Source organism: Pantherophis guttatus, chromosome 6, assembly GCF_059756535.1.
Source record: "Pantherophis guttatus breed Tessera chromosome 6, ASM5975653v1, whole genome shotgun sequence".
Taxonomy (NCBI): Eukaryota; Metazoa; Chordata; class Lepidosauria; order Squamata; family Colubridae; genus Pantherophis; species Pantherophis guttatus.
Window position 1 is genome coordinate 6,033,545 of NC_142068.1, and position 22,642 is coordinate 6,056,186.

A 22,642-nucleotide genomic window follows, 5' to 3' on the forward strand; every position below is an offset into this window, starting at 1 on the left:
CCCCCAGAGATAGGGAGGATCCCGGATCTGCGCACTTTCCGCCGTGCTCTTAAGACCCCCTTATTCCAGCAAGCCGGCCTGGCCTAATTTTTCTCCCCTTTCTTTTAAATTTTTTAAACTGAAATTTTAATTTGTTTTAAATTATTGGGATTTTAATTGTCGTGGGCTAAATTATTTAATTTGGTTTTAAATTGTTTCTAACTTTTGTATTCCTGTATTTTATCCTGTGCCTCTTCACCGCCCTGAGTCCTTCGGGAGTAGGGCGGTATACAAATTTAATAAAACATAAAACAAAACAAACAAGATCCTCAGCATAGAATTTAGACAATTTGAAAATTTATGCCAGCCCGGCTTGGTGAAACAGAAAGGTCTTCAGGGCACAACGGAAAGTACGGAGATCTGGGATCATTCGTATCCCTGGGGGTATCCTGTTCCAAAGGGCAGGTGCCCCCACAGAGAAGGCTCTCCTCCTGGGAACCACCAGTTGACATTGCTTTACTGACGGCACCCTGAGGAGGCCCACTCTGTGGGAGCGTACTGGTTGGTGGGAGGTTATTGATTGCAGAAGGTGGTCTCGTAGGTACCCAGGTCCTAAGCCATGGAGCACTTTAAAGGTAAGAACCAACACCTTGAAGCACACTCGGAAGACCACCGGGAGCCAGTACAGCTCACGTAGGAGAGGTGTTACATGTGACCGCCATGTTGCTCCCATAATCACCCGCGTGGCCGCATTCTGGACCAGTTGGAGTCTCTGGGTGCACCTCAAGGGGAGCCCCATGTAGAAAGCATTACAGTAGTCCAGTCGGGAAGTGACGAGGGCATGAGTGACTGTGCATAAGGAGTCCCGATCCAGAAAGGGACGCAACTGGCAAATCAGGCGAACCTGATAGAAAGCTCCCCTGGCCACGGCTGTCATATGGTCTTCTAAAGACAGCCGGATGTCCAGGAGGACATCCAAGTTGCGAGCCTTCTCTGTGGGGGGCCAATGACTCACCCCCAATAGTCAACAATGGTATCAGCTGGCTATATCGGGACACTGGCAGCCACATAACAAGGATGTTGCCTTGTTATACCCCTCAAAATCATTGTGACACTAGTCAAAAGGCTTGGATTAAAATATCTGGAAATGCTTTCTTTTTATTTACCATGCTAAATTAGGAGTCTGGAAAAAGAAAAAAGAATTTTCACTAAATGTAGTCAAAAAGAGGTTTAGGAAAAATAACTCAAAAGAAATACATCTTATCTATATCTTAAAAATGTCTTATTAAGGTACTCAGTCCAGAGTCTTTCTCTTCCAATTAAAAATAGTTATTTCCTTGCTTCACTTTATTTTACAGCGGGGTGGGGGAATCCATTCAAAACTTTCACTCACCGCTTCTGGAGGGGGAAAGAGTAACAATACCCTCCCTCCTTCTCTCTGGAGTCTCCCTCCTTCACAAAAATATTTTGGTGAATTTAGTTTAGGTTCTGGGTAGAAATTAGGCAATCCTTACCCCAATCTGATGCACTGTTTCTTTTCCACTTTTCTTCGTGTTTGCTAGTTCCGGCCGTCAGAGCTTTGGTTAAGCCATTAATGGCCATCTTCTTTTCCGCCTGTCGGGAAGATTTTCCTGGATCCAGCAAAGTGGACCGCTGTCCACCTGCGATCTACAGGAGCCCTTCCTTTCTTGTCACCCCTACAAGGTGACATTTGGCTCCAAAGAGCCTCCAGGCAGGCAGAAATCAGCTGGGCTTCGCGGAGCCCCACTAGCTACAGCTGTCCCGCTCCGACAACAAACCGGAAGTCCAGAGGAGGTTATTTTAGAAGAGCCATTGTCCTACATTTATCAACCATATTAGAGGCAAGGAAAATGTTGCAACATCTATTCAGCAGATTTGACCCGACTGTAGATAAAAATAGACAGGCACACAATGAAATTAACATTATGATTTTCATCTCAGAAGTTTTTATCATACATTCTGTGAGATGTAATGAGGAGCCTTAAGAAAGAATAAGGATGTGGGACTTCAGTAGTCACCGATGAGGTTAAAAAGGTGCTAAGAACGCTCCTAAAATGTTGCATCACTTTCTCTGTATCAGTTGAGGCTTTCTAGGTCATTAATAATACAGTTTTTCCATTAGGATTGAAGGTTTGAGACATAGACTAATGTTTACAGAAAAATTGTGTAGCATGGTTTGGATTCTTTAGTGCATAAATTGCATGTACATTTTGAAATCTGTCAACCTTGATCAGGTAACTGGGCATGGGTAGTCTAGTGAAGAGAAGGACCAGGGGAGACATGATAGCAGTCTTCCAATATTTGAGGGGCTGCCACAGAAAGGAGGGGATCAACCTATTTTGCAAAGCACCTGAAGGCCAGAGAAGGAATGATGGATGGAAACTAATCAAGGAGAGATTCAACCTAGAAATAAGGAGAAATTTTCTGACAGTGAGAACAATCAACCCATGGAACAGAAGTTGCCTTCAGAAGTTGTGGGAGCTTCACCACTGGAAGCTTTCAAGAAGAGATTGGACTGCCATTTGTCAGAAATGGTGTAGGATCTCCTGCTTGGGCAGGGGGTTGGACTAGATGACCTACAAATTCCCTTCCAACTCTGTTAGTCTAATCTAATTTTGTATTTTTGTGAACACTACTTTTTCAATTACCTCAGGTATTATATTTTCAAACGGTCACACCTGGCAGCAGCAAAGAAGGTTTGGGATTGTTACCATGAGGAAATTGGGACTGGGGAAAAAAGGCATGGAAGCTCAAATCCAAGAGGAGGCCCAACAGCTTGTGGAATTCTTTGCAGAGACAAAAGGTACGTGACAATCTGAGATGAGGCTGTCTTGAGTATAACTGCACAGAAATCTTTAAGGAGGTTTCCTTACCTGCTGAATCATTGTCTCGGAGAATCATAAGGTCGGAATGGACTGTGGAGGATTTCTGAAAGAACACCATACCCATGGCAGGAATCCTCCAGTCCCCTAATCATCTTATAATGAAGGCTAAAACATATGGAGAACGGTTGCAGGAATTAGGTATGTCTAGTTTAATGAAAAGAAGAACTAGGGGTGATATGATAGCAGTGTTTTGATATCTAAGGGGCTGCCACATAGAAGAGGGGGTCAACCCAGGGGTGAAATGCTCCCAGTTCGGACTGGATCGGGCGATCCGGTAGCGATGGCGGCGGGTAGTTCAGAGAACCGGTAGCAAAAATCCCTGGCCCTCCTGCCCATGCCCACCCAATTGCCCAGTCCCCACTTGCCCACTTGGCAGCTTGCTGCTTCTCTCGGGCTCGTTTGCTTTTCCTGCCTTATTTCGGCTGCTGCAATCAATTGCATCAACAAGCAACTGAATCTGCCTGCCTGCAATCAATCCAAATGTTGAGCAACTCAATCTCCCTGCCTTGTGCCTTCAATTTGATAAGTAACTGGGTTTTTTGGGGGTGGGGGTGGGGGTGGGGAGCTTTAAAAAAAATAGTTAATTGGAGTTTTTTTTAGGAGTTTTTTTTTTTTTTTTTTTTAGACACAGCAATTTAAAGTTAAGGAAGTTTTAAATTTAGCTGCTTTTACCTAAAAATAAAAATAAAATAAAATAATAAAATATTTGTGCAGCTTTCTGAGATTCGGTGTGTTTCTGTAGTGTTTCACTCTAACTACACAAGCACACAAAATCTCACAAAAGCTGCATGTGACATTTTGTGTGGAAAAAGTGTGAAAGTTGGTTTTTGAGCTTTTTGTGGCCGTGTGAGGTTCCTGCTTGTTGCAGGGGCCATTTTGGCTGAAGTGCAGCTGCTTTTACATTGTGTGTGAGTCAGTTGTGTTGTGTTGCGTTGTGTGTAAAGTGTGAAAGTTGGTTTTTGGTACCTCTTATTGTTTTATGTACTTTGTTTATTATTTTTATTATTTATTACTATTGGCCACACCCACTGGGTCACCTGACCACCAAGCCACGTTCACCAATTAAGCCACGCCCACAGAACTGGTAGGGAAAATTTTTAGATTTCACCGCATCTGAAGGCAGGAGAAGAAGCAATGGGTGGAAACTAATCAAGGAGAGAAGCAACTTAGAACTAAGGAGAAATTTCCTGACAGTTAGAACAATTAATCAATGAAACAATTTGCTTCCAGAAGTTGTAGGTGCTCCAACACTGGAAGTTTTTAAGAAGAGATTGGATAACCATTTGTCTGAAATGGTATAGGGTTCCCTGTCTGAGCAAGGGGTTGGACTAGAAGACCTCCAAGGTTCCTTCCAACTCTCTTATTCTGTTATCCTAGTTCCATCTCAGACAAATGACTATCCAATATTTCAGTGAAAATGTCCCCCGATGAAGCATTCATGATTCTAGGAGGCAGGCTATCTCACAGCTTAATAGCTTTCATGGTCAAGATTTTTCTTCTTATTCCTTGTTTGGATTTTGCTGGTGTACAAGTTAGAACAGTGATGGCAACGCTTTTAGAGACCGAGTGCCCAACTGGCAACTGGACTTTCTGGTTTTTATTTGAAGACATCAAAACACAGGAATTCAAAACACAGGAACTGGAAGAGTTCACCAAACATATCAACGCTGTGGACAGATACATCAAATTCAAACGGGAAGATGTTAACGAAAATAGTCTCGCTTTCCTGGACTGTGCAGTATACACTAAGGACAGTGGTGAAATCCATTTTTTTTTACTACCGGTTCTGTGGGCGTGGCTTGGTGGGTGTGGTGCGGCTTGATGAGCATGGCAGGGGAAGCAAAAACTCCATTCCCTTCCACTCCTGGGGGAAGGATATTGCAAAACCTCCATTCCCACCCCACTCCAGGGGAAGGATACTGCAAAATCCCCATTCCCTCCCCACTCCTGGGGGAAGGACATTGCAAAATCTCCATTCCCACCCCACTCTGGGGCCAGCCAGAGGTGGTATTTGCTGGTTTTTCGAACTACTCAAAAATTCCGCTACCGGTTCTCCGAACTACTCAAAATTTTCGCTACCGGTTCTCCAGAACCTGTCAGAACCTGCTGGATTTCACCCCTGCTACAGGAGCTCTTCCACAGATAACGAAGAAAACAATAAGCGAAGCAACATTGTCATTCCGTATGTTGCAGGCATATCGGAAAAGCTCAGGAGGATCTTTAGCCAACATAACGTATGTGCATACTTCAAACCCAAGAATACACTAAGGCAGAAGTTTGTCCATTGTCCACCCCAAAGATAAAACACCCAGACAAAAACGGAGCAATGTAGTATATGCAGTACAATGCAGCAAGCCATGTGCAGATCTGTACAATGGGGAAACAAAACAACCACTTCATAAACGCATGGCATAACATAGGAGACCAAACCCATCAGGGCTACATTCAGCCATCCATCTGCATTTAAAAGACAAAGGCCACTTGTTTGAAGACGGCTGTCTTCAAAGTCCACATTTTGGACAGAGAGGACTGCTGGTTTGAAAGAGGGGTCAAAGAGGCCATCTATGTCAAAATTGAACAGCCTTCTCTCAATAGAGGGGGAGGGGTACATCATCATCTATCTCCAATCTACAATACAGTCCTTTCAACAGTTCCAAGAAGGCTCCACACTAATTTGCACCACTCAGGTGACCTGATGACACAGATAAATCTCCAGGTGACCTTAACGACTTGCTAAAAGAATGCAGAGCTGAAGAAGCTTCTTGGATGAGAAGTGAAACGTCTTCAAAGAAAAACCAGAAAGTCCAGTTGCCTCTTGAAAAAGCACCTTTGGGACATAGTCCAGCCAAGATCTTAGTCATGGCTTGGAACGAACATGTGACAATGGCTTTGGATCAGATTGTGCTTGTGAAATTATAGAACTCTCTGTTTGCTGAGGAACACAAGAGATGCCTTGAGTGCCATAAGGGCAGGACAAAATGTAATTTAGATTAGATTAGAATTCTTTATTGGCCAAGTGTGATTGGACACACAAGGAATTTGTCTTCATGTATATTCTCTCAGTGTACATAAAAGAAAAGATACGTTCATCAAGAATCATAAGGTACAACACTTAATGATAGTCATAGGGTACAAATAAGCAATCAAATCATACTAGGAAACAATCAATATCAATATAAATCGTAAGGATTCAAGCAGCAAAGTTACAGTCATGCAGTTATAAGTCATAAAGTGGGAGGAGATGAGTGATAGGAACAATGAGAAGACTAATAGTAATAGTAATGCAGACTTAGTGAATAGTTTGACTGTTGAGGGAATTAATTGTTTAGCAGAGTGATGGTGTTCGGGAAAAAACTGTTCTTGTGTCTAGTTGTCCTGGTGTGCAGTGCTCTATAGCGTTGTTTTGAGGGTAGGAGTTGAAACAGTTTATGTCCAGGATGTGAGGTGTCTGTAAATATTTTCACAGCCCCCTTTTTGACTCGTGCAGGATACAGGTCCTCAATGGATGGCAGGTTGGTAGCCATTGTTTTTTCTGCAGTTCTAATTATCCTCTGAAGTCTGTGTCTGTCTTGTTGGGTTGCAGAACCAAACCAGACAGTTATAGAGGTGCAGATGACAGACTCAATAATTCCTCTGTAGAAGACCTACTGAAAGACAGATCACAGGAACAGAACAATGGAAAAAAAACATCACTTGTCACCTACAGCTCACAGCAGAAACCAATACAATGTAAATAAGCTACAGCTCATACTGGATAATGAACCTGCCCTTTGTCGGACACCAGGGGGCAGGCCCATACTTGCATATAGAAAACCATCCAGTTTGAAACCGATTCTCACCACCAGCAAAAAGCAACAGGACAACGATGCTAACGTGAGAAACAGGCACTGCAACAAATCTCTGTGCCAACAGCTTCGACCCAGGACAAACAGGCACATAATAATTAATGGGCAGAAATTTGATATCAGCACCCAAACCAAGGACAAAATAGAATCAGAGCATTTCAGATGCCTAAGACACTTTATAGCAGCGGTCCCCAATCTTTGGGGCACCAAGGACCGGTTCCTTGGAGAGAGTGGGTCAGTGGGGGTTGCTCCCGGTTCTGTCAGGGCGGGTGGGCGGAGTGGGAGGTTCCGCCCACCCACCCTGACATCATCAAGGGTGATTTGTGCACGTGTTCCCGTTGTGAACCGGTAGTAAAGGAGTGGGTGTGGTTTTGTGTGCTGCCTGCATTCTGCGGATGGAGCTTCGCTTATTTCTACAGCCCAGTTTCTGGCATACTGTGGTCTGTTGCTGTTCCGCAGACTGAGGGTTTGAGACCCCTGTCTTAGGATATACCTAATAGGTTAGAAGGTTGTAGCTTTAGTCTGGCAAAAATTTGTTTTTTTTTTTTTATTGAAAAGTTTTAAAAAGTTTTACAAACAAAATCCCCCCCTTCCCCTCTCCCTCCCCCCCAACTTCCCAGAGCAAAATACAGGGTATTGCATTTAACAAACATAATCTAACATAAGCAAACTAACTATAAACTCTTAACTTCCCCTTACTCTTTAACTCCGCCATAGGTACTAAGATATCAAAGTAGAAAAAAAAAATCATCTAAATATTTCATTCATAAGCTATTTGCAACTTTTTACTCCCGTATTTGTTTTGTATATAGTCAATCCATCTTCTCCATTCCAGTACATATCTTTCATTCGAACGATCCTTCAAATATGCAGAAATTTTAGCCATCTCTGCCAAATTGGCTACTTTTAATGTCCATTCTTCAATAGTAGGCATTTCTTCCTTCTTCCAGTATTGCGCCACCAAAAGTCTGGCTGCCGTTATTAAATTCAAAATCAAATTAGTCTCTATAACTGTACATCCTTCAATTATACCCAGTAAAAACAACTGTGGAGTAAATTTTATCTTCCTTTTAAGAATATTTTGTATAATCCACCATATCTTAATCCAAAATGCCTTAATTTTCTTACATGTCCACCATACATGAAAATACGTTGCATCATCACATTTACATCTCCAACATGTAGGTTGTAAATTTGAGTATATGCAAAAATTTGTTTATGAGGGGTGAGCAAATAAAGAACTGGATTCAAGTGGATCTCACGATATTGTCTCTGGGCGTGAGCCTGATATCCAATTATTTTGGTTATGCTAGAGTTCATATCATCTGATCTTCCGACAGCAAGTCAGTTTATCTAATAAAAATAAATAAGGATCACAATTTCTGATCATTTCTACCAGACCTCCCAGTTTTGATGCTGCAAAAGAAAAACAGAATGCATATTGGACATTAATACAACTGAGACAGTGGTGAAATCCAAATTTTTTTACTACTGGTTTTGTAGGCGTGGCTTGGTGGGCGTGGCTTGGTGGGAGTGGTAGGGGAAGGATACTGCAAAATCTCCATTCCCACCCCACTCCAGGGGAAGGATACTGCAAAATCTCCATTCCCACCCCACTCTGGGGCCAGCCAGAGGTGGTATATGCTGACTCTCCAAACGACTCAAAATTTCCGCTACCGGTTCTCCGAACTACTCAAAATTTCTGCTACCAGTTCTCCAGAACCTGTCAGAACCTGCTGGATTTCATCCCTGAACTGAGAGAGTCAAGAGATATTTCGTGAGAAGAGTCCTCCACTCCTCTGCTCACAACAGAATACCTTGTGCCACCAGACTTGAAATTTTGGTCTTAGACAACTTAAAACTATGCTGCCTTAGGTCTGACCTAAGCGTAGTACACAAAATTATCTGCTACAATGTCCTACCTGTCAATGACTACTTCAAATTCAACCATAACAATACACCGGCAAACAATAGATACAAACTTAAAATAAACCGCTCCAAACTCGATTGCAGAAAATACGACTTCAGCAACAGAGTGGTCAATACCTGGAATACACTACCTGACTCTGTGGTTTCTTCCCCAAGCCCCCAAAACTTTAACCTTAGACTGTCTACTGTTGACCTCACCCCATTCCTAAGAGGTCTGTAAGGGGCGTGCATAAGCGCACCAGGGTGCCTACTGTCCCTGTCCTAATATTCCTTTTTACTTACTCTTTTCATGTATTCAAATTATGTTTACACTTTTACTTGTTAGTTTTCTGAGGTTTTCGCGGGTGTTTGTATGTAGGTCTTTGGTTATTCGGGTTTTCTCCCGCGTAAAATTGGAAGTGTCTTGGCGACGTTTTGACGAAGTCTCATTCGTCATCTTCAGGCTGGTGTTTTCGGCTTTGTGCTTCTAGGAGCAATGTGTGATCGCAGCCGTTTCTTCCTTTTAACTGCTTTTAACTTCCTTTTACCTGTTATCTTATATATGCTTGAAAAATAAATAAAAATAAAAATAAATAAATAAATGTGAATATTAATTCCTATCCTTTTGTTTCCAGGGCAGCCATTTGACCCCTCGCTATCCATCATGAAATCATTTTCAAATGTGATCTGTGCTGCAGTATTTGGACATCGGTTTTCCACTGAAGATAAGAACTTCCTGGAGTTGGTGGAAGCAATTTTCTTTTTAGCCATGTTTGGAAGCAGCGTGCCTTACCTTGTAAGTAGTACTAATCTTGTTTTTCATTTTTTAATCTTCTCTTTCCCACATGAGTCTGTCAGTTCAAAATTTTCCAAAAGTATGAATGTATGGATTTTAACAAAAATTCCTATGTAACTGAGTTTCCGTCATTGTCCCTTTCCTCTTCTCTCCTCTCCTCCCCCTCCTCTCCTCTCTTTTCCTCCTCTCCCCTTCCCTCAGGGGTGAAATCTAGCAGGTTCTGACAGGTTCTGGAGAACCGGTAGTGGAAAGTTTGAATAGTCCAGAGAACCAGTAGCAGAAATGTTGAATAGTTCGGAGAACCAGCAAATGACACCTCTGGCTGGCCTCAGAGTGGGGTGGGAATGGAGATTTTGCAGTATCCTTCCCCCAGGAGTGGGGAGGGAATGGGAATTTTGCAGTATCCTTCCCTTGCCACGACCATCAAGCCATGCCCACCAAGCCACACCACGCCCACCAAGCCACGCCTACAGAATCGGTAGTAAAAAAACTGCCCTCCCCTCTGCTCTCCCTTCCACCCTCCCTTCCCATCCTATCCTCTTATTTGTAACTTCAAATCAGTGTTGAGTCCTAGCAACTACCTGGAAAAGTTCCTGCTGTTTTTTTAATCCACTCTTAAATTACAATATAGCATGAATTTAGTTTACTTTCAACCAGTTGCTCTTTTAACTTCCTGTTGGACATTGTTAAAGGAGGGGGACATGAGAAGGAAGGGTTGTGGTAACTAGGTAATATCATCAGTGCATCATTAAAAGGTAAAGGTTCCCCTTGCACATATGTGCTGGTCATTCCTGAGTCTAGGGGGCAGTGCTCATCTCCGTTTCAAAGCCGAAGAGTCAGCGTTGTCCGAAGATGTCTCCGTGGTCATGTGGCTGGCATGACTAAACACCAAAGGCACACGGAACGCTCTTACCTTCCCACCAAAGGTGGTCCCTATTTTTCTACTTGCATTTTTTACCTGCTTTCGAACCGCTAGGTTGGCAGAAGCTCGGACAAGGAACGGGAGCTCGCCCTGTTACACGGCACTAGGGATTTAAACAGCTGAACTGCCGACCTTTCGATCGACAAGCTCAGCATCTTAGCCACTGAGCCACCGTGTCCCTATAGAAACTCATTACATAGACATAAATTGTCTGTTAAGTCCTAGTTTTCATACACCTAAGATCAAGGACATTGATTTGCTCAATCCAGGATCCAAAAAGATCTTTTTATATTGAAACTGAATTCTCTCTCTCTCTCTCTCTCTCTCTCCCTCTCTCCCTCTCCCTCTCTCTCTCTCTCTCTCTCTCTCTCAGCTCTATGAAGCTTTTCCATCTATCATGAAGCATCTGCCTGGCCCTCACCAGACTGCCCTATCTTTTGTGGAGATGATGCTTTCATTTGCAAAGAAGGAGATCAAAAAGCATAAGGAGAATCAAAGCCAGCACGAACCACAGGATTTCATCGATTTCTACCTATTTCAAATGGAGAAAGTACACATTTGCCTTGCCTTGGGAATATTGCTTGAAGATGGATCAGTGCATAACTCCCACCTAAAAGAGAATATTTGCAGCTCAGGGGTGAAATGAGGGGTCCTTGGTGCTCTCTGATCTGACTTGTTTTCTTGCAAATGTTTCATTACCCTAACTAGGTAATATCATCAGTACTAGGTAACATTGCTAGCATTGATGATGTTATCTAGGTAGGACAGGGGTTTGCAACCTTAAATACTCAAAGAGCCATTTGGATCTATTTGCCACAGAAAAGAAAACACCGGGAGCCACAAAACCTGGGTGGGCGTGGCCAACTCGATGTCACTCACTTCCACCAGTCACATGACCCCCTAGCCACGCCTACCCAGCCGGTCATTAGGGCAGAGAACCAGTTGTTAAAAAACACCAGGAACCACAAAATCCTTTTGACATATCTCTCTCTCCCCTCTCTCCCCCTCTCTCTGTATCTCGCTGTTTCTGCCATGGCCGCTTCTCCATCCCCTGCCATCACCCTTACCTTCTCAGGCCAGGCGAGGAGTGACTGGGAGGGGAGGATGAGGGGCAGGGCCAGCCAGTGGTGGGATCACCTGAAAGGAAGCTACAGCAGAGGGCCCAAAGAGCTGCATGCGGCTCCAGAACCACAGATTGCTGACTCCTGAGAAGGGTAATGAAACGTCTGCAAGAAAACAAGCCAGCTCAGAGAGCACCAAGGACCCCAACTCGCATCTATTCCTGAGCTCTTTCTACAATCATTGATAAAATTCCCTATGTGAATTGTAATCCTTGAAAGTATTAGAATGAGATATAATGTCTACCTCTTTCCCTTAAGGCAGGGGTGTCAAACTCAATTTCATTGAGAGTCGCATCAGGGTTGTGTTTGACCTGGGGGGGGGGAGGTGGGGGGCCTGGCCAGAGTGGGTGTGGCCAGAGTGGGTGTGGCCAGCTTGACATCACTCGTGTTGGGGGCACCTGTGGTGGTCTGAGTGTTTTGCAGTAGTGGCTTGCAAATCCCAATCGCTACCAGTTCGCTCATGGGCGTGCGTGCCCTCATTCACATGCGAGGCTTCTGCACATGCGCAGAAGCCTCTGGGTGAGTGGGTGGAGCCTTCTGCCGCTACCGGTTCGCCCAATCCAGGGCGAACTGGTAGCAACCCACCTCTGGTGTTCTGACAGTGAAAATGGGCTCCTGATCTCTGTTTTCGGCTGCGACGGCCTCCTGCAACTCTCTGCCAATGAAAACAGAGCTTGAGAGAGGGCTGCATGCGGCCCTCCCAATCTCTGTTTTTGCTGGCAGAGGCACAATGGACTGGCCCTTCGCTGTTTCCAGGGGGGCCCCACGGGCCAGAACTAAACACCCTGAGGGCTGGATTTGGCCTTGAGTTTGACACCCCTGCCTTAAGGGAAGGGAAAGATATATTTAGATTTTTTTTGGTGTCATCTTCCTGCAGACACGAGGAAGGTGTTCACTGTAAACTATTTTGATAGATGCTATATGTTGCTTCCTGCACAACCACTAAGCATAAGGACCTGGATAACTACTAAACCAAATTATCTTGATGGAATTCCTTTTTATTGGTGACATCATGAGTCTAAGCCAGATGTCTACCTTTCACTCTCCTAGTTTACAGTTTTCACATGGAGCCTTTAAAAGAGCTAAAAATATTTTTTCTCCTAATTATCATCCTGCCAAAATTATTCGCTTAGAATTGTCCGCTCACGAGATCGGGGAACACTCAGCAATAGTATCCCAATTGCTCCTAATATTTCCTTCCCTGAAGTCCTCCGTACAGGTAGCCTCCAACTTACAACAGTTCATTTAGGGAGACTAATAATTGTTCAAAGTTACAACTGCCCTGAAAAAAGTGACTTATGACCCTTATTCACACTTATGACCATTGGGGCATTCACATGGTCATGTGGTCAACATTCAGTCGCTTGGCAACCGACTCATATTTATGACAGTTGCTGTGTCCCGGGGTCATGTGATCAACTTTTGCGACCTTCTGATAAATAAAGTCAATGAGGAAGCCAGAGTCACTTAACAACTGTGTCACTAACTTAATAAGGGATTCACTTAATAAATGTGGCAAGAAAAGTCATAAAACGGGGCAAAATTCATGTAACAAATGTCTCACTTAACAACAAAATTTGGGGCTTAGTTGTGGTGGTAAATCAAGGAATACCTGAATAGAACTTGTCCCAATGTTATCTCCACCAGAGGTGGTATTCAGCAGGTTCTGACCAGTTCTAGACAACCGGTAGCAGAAATGTTGAGTAGTTCGGAGAACCGGTAAATACCACCTCTGACTGGCCCCATCTATTCTCTGCCTCCCAAGTCCCAGCTGATCAGGAGGAAATGGGGATTTTACAGTATCCTTCCCCTGGAGTGGGGAAGGAATAGAGATTTTATAATATCCTTCCCCTGCCATGCCCACCAAGCCATGCCCACCATGCCATGCCACGTGCACCAAGCCTGCCATGCCATGCCCACCAAGCCATGCCCACAGAACCTGTAGTAAATTTTTTTGAATCCCACCACTGATCTCCACCCTCCCCAATCTCATGCCATCCTAATGGTTTGGGCTTGGGTTTCAGGCCCCTTATCCCCTGACAAGAGGACCAATAGAACAGGGAGATAATAAATTGTGGAAATATTGGAAATAATAAGAAAATGCCATTTCACCTATTTTATTGTTAATCCTAGAGGAAGGATGATCCCAATTCTACCTACAATGAAGACAACTTGGCTCAGTGCATTGTTGACTTCTTTGTGGCAGGAACGGAAACCACCGCAAGCTCTCTGAAATGGGCATTGCTCTTCATGGCAAGTCATCTGGATATCCAAGGTGGGATACAGTGATACAGTGGTGACAAAAATCTGGGATTATTATTAGTAGAATGTAATGCAGCACCCGTCTTTCTCAAAGGATTCCCATGTAGGCAAATGTCCATTTGGAATAACTATTCTTCTTACATGAATGACTACAACAGCAGATCTTATCCACTAGCATGCGACCCCAACCACCAATAACCTGCCCAGTAGAATCGACAAGAGCAGACCATAGTGTTGTGGCCCGCCAGCAGAGCTGGTGGCAGACTCAGACAATGAAGAGGTTGGGGAGGAACATGGGCCAATCCTGGAGCCTGGGGAGGGCTCTGATGAGTGCTCTGTGTCAGAGGCAGAGATGAGGCCAGGGCCGTCTGATAGTTGTCAGATGCCTTCTGAGTTGGATATCAGTGGGGCAGAAGAACAACTGGAGCCTGTTCCTAGTGTGTGCATGCACAGAGCTGCCAGGAGAAGGGAACAGCTAAGGAACAAGGGTTGACTCGGGAGTAAAGCCACAGGCGGACGGTGAATGGCCCCTTCCATAGGGAATAAAGAGGAGCGAAAGGGGAGGGGAGTTTGCAGGAGGCAATTAGTTCGCTTAATTGGTTCGTGACTCTCAGATTTCTTGCCAACTTTTGAAGATATCGGCCTGGCAGCTCTCCAAGCCAGATCAGGTCTGTGACTGTAAATTCTCCCTTGAAAGACTTTGCTGGATGTGAATGAGACGAATTCACAGTAACTTAATAAAAAGGGTTTTTTTGTCGGGACAAGGAGTCTGCTTCATGCTCTTGGGAAGCCTAGGTCAAAACACATAGCCACAGGGCTAACAACCAGTAGGAAAATTGAGGCTTGGATATTTGCTCTTCCTACTCCCCAATCAGTAAAAAGATGGTGGAATTTGATTTTATATTCATCTGCCAGATCCATTTCCAGGGAAGAACTACTGAAAGACAGACCACAGAAACAGAACAATGGAAAAAAAAAAACACCGCTTGTTACCTACAGCTCACGGCAGAGACCAATACAATGTTAATAAGCTACAGCTCATATTGGATAATGCACCTGCCTTTTGTCGGACACCAGGGGGCAGGCCCATACTTGCATATAGAAAACCATCCTGCTGGAAGCCGATTCTCACCAGCAGCCAAAAGCAACAGGACTACGATGCTAACATGGGAAACAGCAACAAATCTGTGTGCCAACAGCTTCGACCCAGGACAAACAGGGCAGACTTTGGCACACAATACTTAATGTGCAGAAATTTGATCTCAGCACCCAAACCAAGGTCAAAGAGCATTTCAGCAGCCTAGGACACTTTATAGCAGCGGCCCCCAGTCTTTGGGGCACCAGGGACCAGTTCTGTGAATAGAGGTCTTTCCGTGGACTGGAAGAGGCATGGATTTGTGTGCTGCCTGCAACCTGTGGGGCTTTGCTTGTTTGTGCGACCGGGTTTCTAGTATGCCACAAACAGCACCAGTCCACGGAAAAGGGGTTGGCGACCCCTGATTTATAGCATACCTCAAAGTGACAAAAATAGGATTTTAATGCACCCATGAAGAAGAGGCTGAGATCTATGATTCTGTGTATTTCAATCTTGGTGTATTTGATTATCTCATCAACTTTTGCTTGACCACATACTTTCAGTATGTGTTAATACCACTTTATAATGCCTTGGTAAGGCCACACTTGGAATACTGCATCCAGTTTTGATCGCCACAATGTAAAAAAGATGTGGAGACTCTAGACAGAGTGCAGAGAAGAGCAACAAAGAGGATTAGGGGACTGGAGGCTAAAACATACGATGAACAGTTGCTGGAATTGGGCATGTCTAGTTTAATGAAAAGAAAGACTAGGGGTGACATGATAGCAGCGTACCAATATCTCAGGGGCTGCCCCAAAGAAGAGGGAGTCAAGCTATTCTCCAAAACACCTGAGGGTAGAACAAGAAGCAATGGGTGGAAACTAATTCAGGACAGAAGCAACCTAGAACTAAGGGGAAATTTCCTGAGAGAACAATTAATCAGTGGAACAACTTGCCACCCGAAGTTGTAAATGCTCCAACACTGGAAGTTTTTAAGAAGAGATTGGATAACCAGTTGTCTGAAGTGGTGTAAGGTTTCCTGCCTAAGCAGGGGATTGGACTAGAAGACCTTCAAGGTCCCTTCCAATTCGGTTATTCTATTCTAGCTCAAGGTTGACTCAGCTTTCCATCCTTCTGAGGTCAATAAAATGAGGAACCAGATTGTTGGGGGCAATATACTGACTCTGTAAACCGCTTAGAGAGGGCTGTAAAGCACTGTGAAGCGGTATATGTCTTAAGTGCTATTGCTATTGCTACCCTTCTTGTACATACTCATCAACAGAGGCAGGAATGGCAAATTAGAAACATAATTCTATTGTAAAACTACCCATACCAAGTGCTCCAGTATCAAAATAACAGCCCAAGCCCCCACAAGAGAAGCTGTGTAATGACACTATTTAGACAAGCACAAACATTCTGCAGCGATCCTGAACATTAGAAAAAGGAAACAGATCATCTATACAACATCTTCCAACAAAATGGATACCTACGCAAGAAGGGAAGAGACAGAAACAGAAACAAACATCAATCTCCTAGAAGAGAACTTAATAATTACGGATAAAATTGCAAATATTGAAATAATAATAATAGAAAAATATTGAAAAATATGCACAAAATAGTAATAGAATCTTAGAAACAAGCAAAAATTAATATGCACCAAGAAGGAAATTTGTTAAACATGTGCAAATGACATGACAAGCTTTGCATTGTTTAATTTTAGGGATAAAAGAATAAGATAACTAAAATCACTAAGTCAGAAATAATACAAGCAGACGCATACAATTTTATTTGTCAAGGAGAAACTAGTTTTTGTGTGATAAAATGTTCCCTTATCCCAGAGGGAAATAAAATGAAACCTGGAAAAAACACCTCTGGGACAACAGACACTTAACAGACTCAATGCATAATTTGGGGAATCCTCCTAACCTATCATGGTTAGGAGGGCCTTGGCTCAACTTCGGGTTGTGTCCCATTTATGTCCCTTCCTTGATCAAGAAGCCCTCCTGGAGGAAAAAGTTGCAGACTACAGAACCATTAGCACTACTCAGGTGACCCTGAGGACACAGGTAAACCTCCAAGTGCTTCAACGACCCTCTAAAAGGATGCAAATGACCAGCTTTGTCTGTAAGGAACATGAATCCTGCCATTCCCCACTATCCTGTCAGAACTGAAGAAGCTTCTTGGATGAGAAGCGAAATGTCTTCAAAAGAAAAAAGAAAGAAAGTCCAGTTGCCTTGGGGACTCCTGGATGGACTATTGCAAAGCATTCTACCTGGGTTTATGCTTCAAGAGTATCCAGAAGCTGCAACTGATGTGGAATGCAATGGTACACACAATTCTGGGTACCCCTGGAGAAGCACATTTAACATCTTTGCTATGTGAGCTGCACTGGGTGCTGATTTGCTTCTGGGTCTAATTTAAGATGCTGGTCATCACCTTTTATCAGGTTTGCCTGATACGCCAGTTGCGCCCCTTTCTGGATCAGGACTCCTTATGCACAGTCACGCATGCCCTAGTCACTTCTCGCCTGGACTACTGTAACGCTCTCTACATGGGGCTCCCCTTGAGGAACACCCGGAGGCTCCAGCTGGTGCAGAATGCGGCCGCGCGGGTGATTATGGGAGCGACTTGGCGCTCCCATGTAACACCTCTCCTGCGCAAGCTGCACTGGCTCCCAGTGGTCTTCCGGGGGCGCTTCAAGGTATTGGTTCTCACCTTTAAAGCGCTCCATGGCTTAGGGCCAGGGTATTTACAAGACAGCCTTCTGCAACCGATAACCTCACAGCGGCCAATACGCTCTCACAGAGAGGGCCTCCTCAGAGTGCCGTCGGTCAAGCAATGTCAGCTGGCAGCCCCCAGGGGGAGAGCCTTCTCTGTGGGGGCACCTGCCTTCTGGAATGAGCTCCCTTCCGGAATACGACTGATCCCGGACCTCCGTACTTTCCGTAAGGCCCTGAAGACTTTTTTATTCCACCAAGCCGGCCTAGCCTAAAAGGTCTTATGGGTTATTTTTTAAATTGTATAGATGTGGGCTTTTAAATTGGGAGGCCGACCGATTTAATTTATTTTAGTTATTTTTAACTTTTATATTATATGTATCTTAATTTCGGCTGTCCACCGCCCTGAGTCCTTCGGGAGAAGGGCGGTATATAAATTTAAATAAATAAAAATAAATAAATAATAAATATAAAGCCCTTCATGGCATGGGAGCAGGATACCTGTGGAACTGTCTTGTCCCAACTACATCAACCTTAGCTTTTTGAATTTATCCTTTTGATTTTTGTTTTTTCTTGTAACTTGTTCTTAATTCCATTTTTAGCTGGGCTTTTATTAAGATGTTGCTCCTGTTTTGTCTTTATGATGTTCCAAATTGCCCAAAGTCCCTTAGGTGAAATAGGCAGTGGATGGGGATCCCTAGTGCCGCGTAACGGGGTGAGCTCCCGTGACTTGTCCCAGCTTCTGCCAACCTAGCAGTTCGAAAGCACATTAAAAAAAAGCAAGTAGAAAAATAGGGATCACCTTTGGTGGGAAGGTAACAGTGTTCCATGCGCCTTTGACATTGAGTCATGCCGGTCACATGACCACGGAGACGTCTTCGGACAGCGCTGGCTCTTCGGCTTTGAAACGGAGATGAGTGCTGCCCCCTAGAGTCAGGAACGACTAGCACAAATGTGCGAGGGGAACCTTTGCTTATATACCACTTGTTTTCACTCTTTTCCTTAGATAAAGTATATGAGGAAATGGAAAAAGTTTTCAGTCCATCTCACTCCATCTGTTATGAAGATCGGAAGAAACTGCCATATACCAATGCTGTGATTCATGAGCTCATGCGAACCAAATATTCCTTGTTGTTCGGGCTTCCTAGACAAAGTGTGCAGGATATCTACTCAAATGGCTTTCTCTTCCCTAAGGTATAGTTTATAGATAGTATATCTTTGGAGTCTTCAGTTTAAGTGTTCCACCCTTATGAAGAATTTCTTCGGCAGAGCTCTGTTTAACACAAGATGTGAGCTCTGAAAATGTTGTTATTGTTATTATTTATTTATTTATTTATTTATTTGTTTGTTTGTTTGTCAAACATGTAAAAGATAACAGGTATAAGTATAAACATAAATATGAACACAGGAAATGGGTAAGAATAAATGGGGACAGTAGGACAGGGACGGTAGGCACGCTGGTGCGCTTATGCACGCCCCTTAAAGACCTCTTAGGAATGGGGTGAGGTCAACAGTAGACAGTCTAAGGTTAAAGTTTTGGGGGTTTGGGGATGTAACAACAGAGTCAGGTAGTGCATTCCAGGCATTGACCACTCTGTTGCTGAAGTCGTATTTTCTGCGATCGAGTTTGGAGCGGTTTACCTTAAGTTTGTATCTATTGTGTGCTTGTGTATTATTGTGGTTGAAGCTGAAGTAGTTATTGACAGGTAGGACGTTGTAGCAGATAATTTTGTGTACTACGCTTAGGTCAGACCAAAGGCGACATAGTTCTAGGTTGTCCAAGCCCAAAATTTCAAGCCTGGTGACCTATGGTATTCTGTTGTGAGCAGAGGAGTGGAGGACTCTTCTCCTTGTATTAATATCCGATATACAGTGCGGATTCCAGGCAAATGAGCTGTATTCAAGAATTGGTCTAGCAAAGGTTTTGTATGTCCTAGTTTGCAGTACAATAGTACCGGAGAAGAAGCTTTGCAAGATTAGGTTGACAACTTTTAATGCTTTTTTGGCAATGCTAAAATGTGTAATTGAAAAACCCCATTTGCAGTGTACAAGTGAATCAGGGCTGGGCAACTTGATGAAACGAAGTAAATACGTAAATAAAACCTGTGCTTATCCAGATGTTTACCTCAGTCTATTTCTGTCTTATAGGGAGCTATTATTATTGCAGACTTACGTTCTGTTCTTTTCGATCCTGAACAATGGGAGACCCCCGAAGAGTTCAACCCCAATCATTTTTTGGACAAGGAAGGAAATTTTGTGAAAAAAGAAGTATTTCTTCCTTTTGGAGCAGGTAATCTGGTAAAAAGAAAAACAGTTATGATTGGCAAATGATACTTATTTTAGGAAGGGGTGAAAAAAGCAAAAAAAAAATAAATAAAAATTGCTTCATGACATTTGGTCCATTTGTAAAACCAATGTAAAATGAAAGACTTTCCACAATATGCAATCGGATCAAAGGGAGGGAAAAATTCGTGTGTCATTGGACTCCAGAAAGAGGTAATTGATCCAAACATCATGATTTTAGATATACCCTCAATATCGCTGATAGATAAACTAACTCCAGACAGTATCATATCTTGGGGACATTACAGTGGTGGGTTCCTCCCAGTTCGGTCCGGTTCGGCCGAGCCGGTAGCGGTGACGATATGACGTCACTGAACCGGTTCTCTTTGTCTGGGAGCTGGGCCCTCCCGCCTGCCCCCGCATTATTCCTACCTTTTATTTCTTCTTTTTTAGCCCAGCTGATAGGTGCGGCAGAATGGATTGCCGCACCTCAGCTGGGCAGATTCCTAACACGCTTGCACGGAGCGTATTGTTATGATTGAATCTGAAGTAGTCATTGACAGGTAGGACATCATAGCAGATAATTTTGTGTACTACGCTTAGGTCAGACCTAAGGCAGCTTAGTTCTAAATTGTCTAAGCCCAAAGAGAGGCTCTGGAGGCTGGGGACAACAAAAAATGTCACTTCCTGTTCAACCAGGAGTTGGGAAATGGGCTGCTTCAGGCCTCCGGAGGGCATGGGGAAGGCTGTTTTCGCCCTCCCCAGATTCATTGAGAAGATCTGGAGCCAGGTGAGAAAGAAAAATGGGCCTACTGGGCCATCGGGTGCCAGGAGCTGGGGGAGGAGGGGGGGGTTGCACGTGCATGCACAGGGCAGGCACATAGAATTATGGGTGTGGACATGCATGGACGCAAACCTGTCCCATGCCCCCCTCCTGGCACGTGATGGCAAAAAGGTTAGCCATCACTGATCTAGCAAATGTTTTGTATGCTCTATTTAGTAGTTGGTAACAACATTACCAGAGAAGAAGCTATGCAAGATTAGGTTAACAACTCTTAATGCCTTTTTGGTGAGTAGAACTAGGACACCTCTGAATTTTTCCCCAATGGTTCAGATTTGGTTTCTTCCAGGGGCGGGTTCCAAACCCTAGCAGGAAAGGATGCAGAGGTTTTAAGAACTCAGGTGTCTGCCAGGTGCTACTGCCAGCAGAGTCAAGAGGCGTATTTTTAAGTAAGGATGGGGTGGGCTTCAAAAATTTTAGCAAGGGGTTCTCTTCCCAGTTGCTGGGTGGCTGCGGCCATGATGGGCGTGGCCTAGTCAGCCTCCTGCACCATGGCGGGGGGGGGGCGTTTTTGCCCTCCCCAGGCTCCAGAGGTTTTCCTCAAGCTTCCAGGAGGGTGAAAATGGCCTCCCCAGGCTCCAGAGGCCCTCTGGAGGAACTTCTGGTAGGCCTGTTTTTCGCCCTCCCCAAGCCTCCGCGCATGCCCTGCACTTACCTGCATCCAAAACAGGCCGCGTGGGGACTCCTGGGAAGGGAGGGGTGGGATGGGTTGGGCCAGCCAGGAGTGCGATTTGGGAGTTCTCCGAACTGCACAGAATTTTAGCTAGAGGTTCTCCCAAACTCCTGCGAATCCCCAGCAGCCCACCCTTGCCTCTGACCACTTTCTGACCACTTTAGAATTTCCTGTCCAAGTTAACAGCTTCTTTTCATTTGTTAAAGAAAGTTGAAATAATACTATTGTGATATGAGCTAGGAATATTTTGGAACTCCAAGGACAATATAAAGTGATCCATGGGCAGATGTTTGAGTTCATCTGCATCAGGGGTGGGTTCTAAATTTTTTTTACTACCGGTTCTGTGGGGGTGGCTTATTTTGTGGGTGTGGCTTGGAGGTCATGTGACTAGGTGGGCATGGCTAGCTGGTCAGAGTCATTTCTGGAAGGTCCTCGCACTTACGACCAGTCCTCGCACTTACGACCTGACTCATTTGTTTGCTTTTAACACTGATCAGCTGTAGGAAGGCCCTTTGAAGCCCCCCGGCAAGAGTTTAAACAGTTTTTTCCCTCTAGTCATCAGCTGGGACTCAGGAGGCAGCAATAGATTGGTGGTGGGACCAAATAAAAGGTAAGAATAACGTGGGTGGGGGGATGGGGGGTGGGAGGGCGGGGGGGAGAACCGGTTCGGTGACATCATATCGTCACTGCTACTGGCTTGGCCTAACTGGACCGAACCGGGAGGAACCCACCACTGATCTGCATATATGCTCAGAACTTTTGGGGAGTTTGGAGGAGCCAAAAGAGAAGGAGGAAAGAAAAGGGGAAGGAAGAGAGGAAAAAGGCAAAGGCTGATGGGTGAAAAATATCCCTGTCAAGCTTCGTTGTTATCTCCAAATAAATGAATTTCCAAACGCCCGATCTTTGAGGAAATTTTTCTCTTTATTGAGCATAACGAACTGACCCTGACTCAATGCGCAGTTAGCACTGAACTTTGCCCCCCCCCCAAAACCTCTCTTTCCGGTTCCCAATTCTCTGCATCTCATTGGCCATCATCCAAGCCACTCTTCCCATCCCATCTCCATCAGTTCACAGGAATGTCCCCCCTCCCATCCCATCTCCGTGGAGACAGTTCTTCAGGGGAATTAAGTAGGTGAAAGTTCAAGCCTCTCCTCTCCTTCCTTATGGCAGCTTGGAAGTTGACATCCCCATTGTTTTCCATGGTGTAAATGGGGCACGAGAAGTTTTTATATTTAACTGAAATGAATTGTCACAACAGTGGATGCAGTTCTGCAAGATGCAAAGTAAAGGGAAAAGACCAATATCTTCGTTGCA

At 44.3% G+C, this 22,642-nt stretch overlaps 1 protein-coding gene across 1 annotated transcript in view; it reads left to right on the forward strand.

Moving 5' to 3' along the window:
- The window catches only part of LOC117660246 (cytochrome P450 2J5-like), a 34,468-nt gene that overhangs the window by 9,665 nt on the left and 2,161 nt on the right, over positions 1–22,642 (forward strand). The window contains exons 3-8 of the mRNA XM_060684930.2: positions 2,654–2,803; positions 9,274–9,434; positions 10,730–10,906; positions 13,611–13,752; positions 18,538–18,725; positions 19,680–19,821. Coding sequence (XP_060540913.2) covers positions 2,654–2,803; positions 9,274–9,434; positions 10,730–10,906; positions 13,611–13,752; positions 18,538–18,725; positions 19,680–19,821 — 960 coding nt within the window. The remainder of the gene's footprint in view (positions 1–2,653; positions 2,804–9,273; positions 9,435–10,729; positions 10,907–13,610; positions 13,753–18,537; positions 18,726–19,679; positions 19,822–22,642) is intronic.